This window comes from Gekko japonicus, unplaced genomic scaffold (assembly GCF_001447785.1).
Source record: "Gekko japonicus isolate JY-2015 unplaced genomic scaffold, Gekko_japonicus_V1.1 scaffold1868, whole genome shotgun sequence".
Lineage (NCBI taxonomy): Eukaryota > Metazoa > Chordata > Lepidosauria > Squamata > Gekkonidae > Gekko > Gekko japonicus.
In genome coordinates, this window is record NW_015164247.1 from 366096 (window position 1) to 376052 (window position 9957).

Below are 9957 nucleotides of genomic sequence, written 5' to 3' on the forward strand. Positions count from 1 at the left end.
GTGCGGCCGCATTTTGACCCACAGCTTCGCCCGATTTTCCCCACGGTTTCGTGATCCTGTTTTTTGAGGATCACGAAACCGCGGGTCAAATCAGGCAAAGCCGCGGGTCAAAATGCGGCCGTGCAGCTTCAAGTGGGAAATTGACATTTCATTCTATGCAGCCTTTTTGGTGTGAGATACCACCTGTGTATGATCTTGAAGGAATTCATCCTAATATTGTGAACCCGTGAGGAGAATGCCGGAGAATGCCGGAGAATTCCATATGTCAAGCCATTGTGATTGTTGTAATTCTGTTTCCGGCAAAGGGAGGCACGACCGCGGCGCAGCTCTTGTGTGAAATTGGTCTTAGCATTTAGGAGACTCATTGTCTTGGTTTGCTTGCGATACTGGAATGCAGACAATAGCCCACTGCAGATGTAAACGAAATCATGGGTTAATTCAGCTACCCAAACTTAATTGGTTGTGTGAACACAGATTACCATACTATCTATGTTAATTAGGGTCTCTCAGACCAGGATTTAAAGCCAGGATGTGAAGTTGGCTTATTAACCAGAGTTAGTCTTAAACTATGGTTTCATGTTACATACAAACATGACATCCTTGGTTAATCCCGGTCTCAACTATAGAAGCACCTGGTGAGAGCAGTTCAAAAAACAAGCCACTCTGTTTTTAGTGCCTTTTGGTAGCGGTTTGCACACAGTTCTTTGCATTCTTAAAGGTACAGGAACACCAGCATGCTCAGTCATTACATACTGCAAACACAGAAACATTTTCATGTCTCATTACCCAAAACCATTTTACAATGAGGCAGGTCTGAGAGATGGATCACCCCCGTCCCGAGCTGCCTCACTGCCACTGAGGAGCAAGCCTGACTATCCTAGCTTATGGTAGGCCAGGTTTGGGAGGTGCACTCTTCCAATCCCTGCACCTCTGTCAATGCCACCTGGCTTGGCTCTAAGGTGGGTTGCAGAGGTGCTGCTTCTGCAGTCTACCTCATGCCACAAGGTCAGTACAGGACAGGGGTGTTTGTACTGGTGAAATGCCCTGCCTATCACTTGTGCCACTAGCCACAGAGTCCAGAGGCCCAGGACCTTTCAGTCCTCTGTGCCAAGGACAGCTCCACATTTAGCTGATGAGAGAGGTAGGGTACAACCCATTGTATATAGTTTTAGAATACTGTAATATTGATCAGTGAGGTGTAATTTTGGTTTAGAACGATAGTGTGGTGGGATGAAGATAGATGGACTGCTTGGTTTTACCATGTTACTTTTGTGTCAACACTAAAAAAGCATTTTTTAAAAATTTATTTTAAAAAAAATCATGAGAAACTTGGGACAAGTTCATCACAAACACTAAACCAAATAACTCTGTTATCCAGAACACTCAGTTAACTGGCATTGCCCAGAGGGGAACCTCTTCCCCCTCATCCACCATACATGGGGCTCTTGCCTCTCCAGTCAACTTGCTTAATCCCTCTGGCCATTGCTGGGCTTCTAACAACCAGTGCTGTGAGAACAGAAGAGATTGCTGAAAGATGTAATGGGATTACAAGCATGTGGCTTTATAAGCAAATAGATCAATCAAGGCTGTAAGCAAATTAAGAAGAAGAGAAGAGATTGGATTTATACCCCGCCCTTCACTACCCAAAGGTGTCTCAGAGCGGCTTACAAACTCCTTTCCCTTCCCCGCCCCACAACAGACACCTTGTGAGGTAGGTGGGGCTGAGAGAGCTCTTGACAGAAACTGCTCTTTTTCAAGGACTGCTCTTATCAGAACTATGGCTTGCCCAAGGTCATCCAGCCAGGTGCAAGTGGAAGAGTGGGGAATCAAACCCGGTTCTCCCAAATTAGAGTCCGTGCACTTAACCACTACACCAAACTACCAAACTACACCAAACATACAGCAAAAAAAAAATTTAAAGGCACATATCCCAAACTAGAACACAGTTCTAAAACTGCACAGGTTAACTGCAGTCATCAGTATGTCAGTATATCCATCTTGCTGTTAGACATACTTTTGTTTGTGATAAACTGTGAACTATTTACTATATTGGTTTTCATTGTTCTAATCAAAAGCTTACAGCTCAGAGTCTTATGCATACCAAGAACTCCCACTGAGTTCAATTAAACTTAGCCCTCAGTAACAAACACAGGACTATTTTTATTTTATTTCTTTATTTTTGACATTTTTACCCCACACACTCCAAGACTACAGTCTTGGTCTTGATCTTCATTATAATACAACTAGGGAGCAAAGCCCGTTGAGGAGGGATACAACGGGCAGCCTAGAGAGGTAGGGTGGGTGGGTGAGGGGGTGGGTGAAGGTAGGAAGGGGGGAGAGAGAAAGCTGCCCCCATGTGTCCTGCGGGGCGGGTGGGTTGGCGAAGCGGATGGGTGGGGGAGGGAGAGAGAGAGAGAGAAAGTGGGGGGGAGAAGGGAAGTGGGGGGGTTTGAGAACCTTCCTCTGCTCCTGGTATGACCCCCGCGGTTCCCTGCCCTGCCTCCTGCCTGGCACCGGCTCGCTGTAAAGGGAAGGACGCGGCCACTCCCTCTCCTGGCGCGCCCCCCTCGCCTCCTCTCCCTCCCCGCTCTTACGGAGGTGGCCGGCGCCTCCAGCCACTTGCGGGTCTCGCCTTCTGCCCCGGCAGCTAGGCGACAAGCGCCTCGGCCAGGGCGGCGACCTCCATCTCACCTGCGCGGAAAGTCACCTCCCGGGCCTCGTCCATCCCCGCTGGCGCTTTCCCTCATCGCGGCCCGCTGCGTGACGCGGCATCAGAGGCGGGACTCAGAGGACATGGCCAATGGAACCGGGGCAAGCCTTTGAGGGACAGCGCAGCCGGCCAAACACTGTCCGCTGCGTCAGTTTGCGTCTTACTGAATTATTATAAGGGAGAGATTATGTTTTCATGGAGTTTTGTTTCTTCCCAAAAAGCAATGTTAACAAAACCCACTTCTTCCCATAAAGGGTATCATAGCAAACTATGTAGAGGTATGATTCTCTTCTCTCACCCAACACGATGAAACAGTGAGACAGTGAAGCTAAGTGACACAGATTTAAACATGAAGTGGGAGTTATCCAGGTTTTATTCATCTCAGTTATATAACTATTATTACCCAAAACTTCTCTTTACAGGTATAGATAGCAGAAACAATGTATCATGGAAGCTTCTGAATTAGAATATAAAATCAGGGGACCAGAAGGGACTTCCAGGGAGCATCTTATTTCCCAAATTCCCTTTAACTAAAAGTCCTCATTGCTACTTCCCCATTCCTGTTCCTACTCCCCTTCCCACCCATCAGCAACATCCCATTAATTTGCCTCCATGACTTCAGCTTTCCCTCCTTCCCTCCCCCTTGGCAGCCTCTACCTGGGAAAATTCTGCTAGCCACTGGACCCAATTGTGTAGTGGGGAACCTGCAAATACTTGCAGGGAGCACCTTGCTTTCTCCTGTATCCCCCTCCCCACACTATTTCCTCTTTCCTTCTTCTGACAACCTCCATATCTTTACCTTCCCTTTTTCCCCACCTGCCAACCAACCTACCTTTTATCTGCTCCCCCATTTTCAGCTACATTATTTATTTACTGCATGCACACAACCCTCGTTTCTCTCCCCAATGGAGAACCAAAGTAGTTTACATCATTCTCCCCTCCAAGTATACTTGAGTGCTGTACCTATGCATTAGTAGAGTCCAGGGCATATGCCATTTTCAGAGATATTTACTAGGCTACAAATTAGGGGGAAAGGCTTTTTTCCTGCAAATAATATGAGATAATCCTGAGATAAAGTCAATATGAGATAAAGTCAAGAAGACATTATTTGATCAGTAATCTAAAAATATCTAATATAGCAATCTGCACAAAATGTCTAAAATGTGGTTTATAAACCAAAACAGGATTATCAGTCTCTTGCAATCTATGAGTGCTAAAAACAAATTATTACAGAACTGGATAGCTGAAGCAACTCGAAATAAGATATAGAGATTTTCAACTATACATCACTAGTTAGTTGTCTTCAGACAGTCTTGGTCTAGGTCACTGGTTATTTGTCTTCAGACATATTCTTCACTCATAGGAGTCATCTGCTCATGGTTTGTATTTTAAAGTGCAATATCAAAATCCACAGAACTCAGCTGTGACCATCAAGAGTCAAAAGTTAAATTTTGCTATTTCAGAAGCACAGAATTATCATGGATCAGTTAACATATTCCAAAGGTATGTAAACAGCAGATTCCTATGAACTAAGAATAATTTGCTTGCCCAAACTCATAGAGAACTATAAAGTTTGAACCTCCTTCTCTTAGACACTTAGCAATGACAACTGCCAAATTTACAACACACATGGTTTTTAAAGCTAAAAACCAGGTATTCTTCTTTTAAGAAATATGCCTTCTTGACCTTTTTTGTTTGTTTGTAGTTATGGGAAATGTACAGATAAACAGTATTTTCCCCATTAGATTTCCATAACAATACAGCAAATACTACAACCCATATATTGTATTGCATGTAACTATTCTCCAATACCATTCCGGGACTTGCAAGCACCTTTCTTTGTTCAAGTGTCTACAAATAAGATTAGCACCTCTTCTTGAGTGATCTTGGTTTGGATATATGCACTACATACACATATGTATTATGCATAAGCTTTGATACTTAATTAAATTTGCCCATTCATTCCTAGAATTTGACTGCTTCTGCAGGAAAGGGGGAGGGTGAATAATAGAAGTAACTGCTGCTGATGGGTTGCTCTGTCAGCAGCCGGCTGCCTTAGTACAATCAGAGAAAGGAGACACACCTCTGCATGAGAATGAAGAACAAAGGAAAGCAGGCAGACAGCTGAAACCAGCAATCTTTGCTACACTTGTGGCAAGAAACAGAAGTCAGGAGACTATCTAGACTTGAAAAAGGGAAAGTGGTTTATCAAAGACTCCATTGTTAAAGCAGCCATAAGAAGTAACAGCAGCATTCTTAAGAAAAAGTATTTAATGCATTAACATGAGAGAGATGTGAGAAATTCTGACCAGTGATCCTAGAAGTGACCCAGAGAAGAAGAAAAGGCTATAAGATATAAAACAGCTAATGAGAACCACATTTATTGGTACAATAGTGCAGGTCATGCATGAAGCTCTATCACCAAGTTTATCTGTGTATACTATCAGACTCACAGTCCAAAACCACACAGAAATAGGCTCATATTGATTAGAACTGCATTATGTGCATGATTACACAAACACAGGACTGCACAACTAGTTATAGTTCTTGGTGGGGGAGTCAGAGGAAATCACATAGAACAAATTTGGCAACCCCAAACTGCAGGTGAATGAGCCCATAACAAATTCCTACCTACAGAGACATTTTATGAAACATAAGCTTTGTAGTCTCTATATGCAGCAATTAAAAACTGCTGTTCATTGATCTGGAAAGGAACAGGAAGCAAAGAGCAGAAACCACCAATAATCTCCAAAATACCCAAGAACACGCTGAGATCACGTCCTTGCACAGAAAGACATCTTGCACAGTGGCCATCCTAAAGGACTGACATCGTACTCTCTTATAAGATTTACAGGAATCATTTGGAAATCTTCAGTAAACACTTAATATGTAAGTAATGTGAACTAATGCAAGCTGTGGTAGTGCTGCCAAGGGAGTGTTATGCAGACATGTAGAATCATGTCTAAATCTATATTTAGAGTTGCTGCTCTGTTAAGGAAAGAAAACTTGCCATTATTTCTTAAATCTGGACACAAACAGTCTCATGATTTAGGGTCTCATGCTTTCTTCCAGATATGCATAATGTATAGCAAAACTATCAAACCTACTAAGAACTCATTGTTAGTAGTGACCATTGTTAACATAATAATCAATCACAAAACATCTTCCTGCTTAATGTAAAAAAGGTCTGCATTCCCAATCACCATATGCATTTGGACCTTTATTCACTTGACTCACAGAAAATAAGAAGCAATGCAGGCAAGTCGCTGAAGATTTTACAGAGTTTCTCTGAATTTATTTTAAAGCTCTCTAAGTTTAAAGAACAGTTTAGAAAAATGATGTGAAAGTTTGGCACACAAAGAAAGATTAGTTTATGCATATTAATATAGTTTCTTGATTAGTAATAGCCTTGGTTCTAAACCCTCAAACTGTTCTTTATACTTCAGAAACTTATATATATACTTTATTTAGGAAATATATAATGCCATCTCTCCAGAGTATTTTGCTTGGGGATGCAGATTGAGATTCACTGACAAGAATGGCTGATGGTCTCTAAATCATGCCCTCTGCCATTCAACTGTACTGCAATCACCAAATTAGTGTACTTAGTACCACATGGCAAGCATCGATACTATTGGGTCACTGAAATTAAAGCAGAAAAATGATGGTATTAACTATGTATTATTAAACAGATGTCTAAAGTTCAATGGAGAAATCTTTGGCTGCAAGCCACTGACAGCAGCGAATCTTTAACAAAGGATTAACAGTGTACCATTCACCAAGCATCTCACATACACACACAAAAAGCTTTGTCATTCATACTCTTGAACAGAATCATGCAGAACCTTTAAAATTATGGATTAGAAATGTGTACTATGTTTTACAAGTTCTGATATCAATAGATTTCTTATAGCCTATTGACAGGAAGTCCTGATAATGCAGGGCTTCTGGAACAAGCACTTCTAGATCAAGAGAGTGACAGGTGGCAGTGGACATGTCAAAGATGCTCCTTTAGAATGGCTTTGCTTAAGATGCAGGACTCAGAAAGAAGGAGATGGAGGTTATCAGATGGGAAAATGAAATAAATATTGTCCCATATAGAAGGCATTCATAATAAAAGATAGGAAGGTGTGGGTAAGACAGACAGACATTGGGAACCATACAGTCAGGGCAGACAAGAGATCAGAATGTAAATGGTTATGACCTTAGTCCTCCCACTCTATTTTATTCATTCGTTTCCAATCTACCTCTCTCCATTTTTCATCTCTCCTCTTTTAGCTCTACCCAGACATCCCCTGGAACTCTCTCTCCAGGGAGATTCTTCTATCCTCTTCTGTTGCCAGTTTCCAACAGTGGGTGGAGACTTTTTTTGTTTTGTTTGGCATTCCCTCAGTGATTCCCTCCTTCCTAATGAATGTTTTAATTGCTGGGGTTTTTTTTTTTGTCTTGTATGTATTTTAACTCTGATGTTATTGTTTCTAACTGAAGGCAATAGCCTAGTTGAAGATTTATTCCCACAGAAATACAGCATATAAATTTCACCACCAAAGAGGAATGCTGATAACAAAGGTGCCAAAGGCTCCACCTTTAGGCCAGTACACCTTTATGCTTACTTAATACCGCATAAATTAACTGCTATCCAGTTTAAAATACAAACATATCTGAAGGTAAAATAACCATTCACTGGCTGATTACTTCAGCCCTCTAAAATTACCAACCATTTTCGTTCTCTGAATTATTTTAAGTGTGGTAAGTTGTTCACTCTCTAACACATCAAGGACTGGCCTTTCACTGAGTAATTGGCAGCTTCACTTAAAGCCAGCTATACCAGCACTATGGTGCTATATTATTTATAAGCACACTGTGAAGACAATTTGTGTTCCTATTTAATGCAGAGAAAGAGCAAACCCTGCAAAACAGCACAGGTTTAGTATGCATGAGATCCCACTTTCAAACACTGGATCTGGTCATCCCTCAGAGAGGGCTGAGAGGAATCCACACACAGTCACACTTCAGAGATCTCAGGGACAGTTACTGGACATTTCCAGTTAAAGGGATCTCAGGTAGCAGGTGCTGGAAAAGACCTCAAAGAACTAATACCTATGTGCAACTTCACAATTAACAATTAATTACCTACTTCACAGTCTTATTTACAAAGAAAAGAATAATGCAAATTACTATGTACACTGAGATCTTTGCAGAAGTTATTAAGGAAAAAAACTGCCACACTTTTAAAAAGGCATATTCCTGTGTACAGTAACATTTAAATTAATGTCATACTAATAAAAATGTGATGTATGTGCCACCACTCACCTGTCTGGACACCCCAGAAATACAATGGGAAGCACACATAATAAGTGGCACCTTTTATTTGTGGTAGAAGGACGGTAGCAGGGGAGAGAGAACATTATGCATTCCTGATACCCTTTGTATTCTGGTGCATGAAACTTCCAGTTCAATGCGCATGTGAGATCTGCGGCTTTCCTGGACTAATTTATTCAGCAAGGGAAAGACACAGCCTTGTGCACACCACTTGGCACCTGTGGCATTTTCAAGGCATGTGCTGCCTCTGTCCAGCAACAGCTGTCACGAGCCAATCGCATTACCACACATATACATTGAAAAAGAGAAGGGAGTTTCCAGACCTGCACCATAGCATTTATTTTTTTTTTAAAAAGCGAGGAAGAATGGCCCATCTTGCCACTGTCACCACCACAGAACACACAAAGAGAGCGTGTCAAACAAAGAAAGCGCAGCACGGGAAAGATGCCAGGGCACGCCTCGCCGGCACAATTGTCCCTGGAGCTTTAAAATTCTGCTCAGCCGCCAGAAGGGGTGCGGGCAGGCTGCATCTCCTCTCGCTCGTTAAATCCCGCCGGCCACTTACTTTGCCCTTCTTCTTCGATAGCGTCCCGGCCTGCCCCTCTTAGCGCCCCGGGCCCCCTCCCTCCACAGCCCCCCTTTCCTGCCCACCGCCTCGGGTCTCCTACCTTGGCTTTGCCGGCCTCCAGCTTCTTCTGCCTTTCCTCGTCCTCCATGGCCCCTGCGCAGAGAGACCACAGCGTTACTGAGCGCCAGGCTGAAAGGGGGAGCCCGCCGTCCCGAGACGCGGGGAGGGGCGGCGAACTTCGACTCTCACGGATTCTTCGCGTTACGAGGCGCAGAGACTCCGCGGCGGACCCACCGGCGCCGCCATCTTCATCTCCACGTAAACATGCGGCCGGGGAAAGTGACGTCCGCGCCACCGCCTCCTTCTCCTCCTCTTGCTAAGCCGCCTGTAGCTACGACTACCTCTAAGCTTGCCAAGGTCCCGCCTCAGGCGTTACCCCCCCAAGGAAGATAAAAGAGCCCCTCTTCGTAAAAGCTGCCCTCTTCGCAGACAGCGTTGGTTCAGCAAGGGACATACCAGGAGCGTGACAGCTGCCGTGGCGTTTTGTTAGTCAAGAAGTCGGATCGAAGTTATAATAAAGTTGGAAGCGCCTCTAAGCACATACAGAATGCATTCCTTTTCACTAATTATCGCTATTTCTATTTTCTAGGACTACGGAGGAGGGCTTAAGATTAAAAAGGTGTCTTCCAAATTCACCTTGAACTAAAAGTGACGAAATGAAAGGGGGAAAAAAAACATGGCTCCTGTATCTCCTACATACAGGAGAGAAATTTGGTGAAGTGTAGCTTACCTTGCAGAAGTAAGAAAAACTGATGAAATGCCCCCCTTAGAAAAGGAATGTTTAAAAGTTACTTCTAATTCACAATTCATACAATACAATCCTACAAGAACATAAAACTCTATGCTAAAATGCATCTATATAATTCAGATAAAAGATATTGATGCCATGATTACAAATGTACATACCATGGGTTTCCAGTTACATTTTTGGTTTAAAAAAATTATTCAGGTATCAGTAAACATCATCCATAATGGTCTTTCCAGATTTCATTACATTGCAGTGGCATTTTAAAAGGGCAATATCATAAAACTATTTGAGAAACTAATTCTACAAGATATATCCAAATGAGTCAAATGCAGGGCTATTATTGGGCAGGAACGGAGTTCCGGCTGGCTTCAAAGTTGGCCATGCCCACTACAGCCAAAACCTCTGCATGTGGGTGGCTACAGAGGGAAGGCCTGGAGAGCGACACTCAAGGAGGTATTTAAATGCCTCCCCCTGTGGCCTGTCCAAGGGACGGCTTGCCAGGGCTCCCCACAGCCATGGGGCACCCAGGAAGGCAAAGGGGTGTGGCCC

At 43.2% G+C, this 9957-nt stretch overlaps 1 protein-coding gene across 4 annotated transcripts in view; it reads right to left on the reverse strand.

Annotated features, from left to right (window-relative positions):
- Positions 1-8958, reverse strand: part of AKAP9 (A-kinase anchoring protein 9) — a 143049-nt gene extending 134091 nt beyond the window's left edge. For 3 of the 4 annotated variants that reach the window (XM_015408637.1, XM_015408636.1, XM_015408635.1), the window contains exon 1: positions 8701-8957. In XM_015408637.1, the coding sequence (XP_015264123.1) occupies positions 8701-8748 (48 nt within the window). In that variant the 5' untranslated portion in view covers positions 8749-8957. Of the gene's footprint in view, positions 1-8700 lie in introns of all 4 variants that reach the window. The other variant, XM_015408640.1, reaches the window with a different exon arrangement.
- Between the last annotated feature and the right edge of the window lie 999 nt (positions 8959-9957).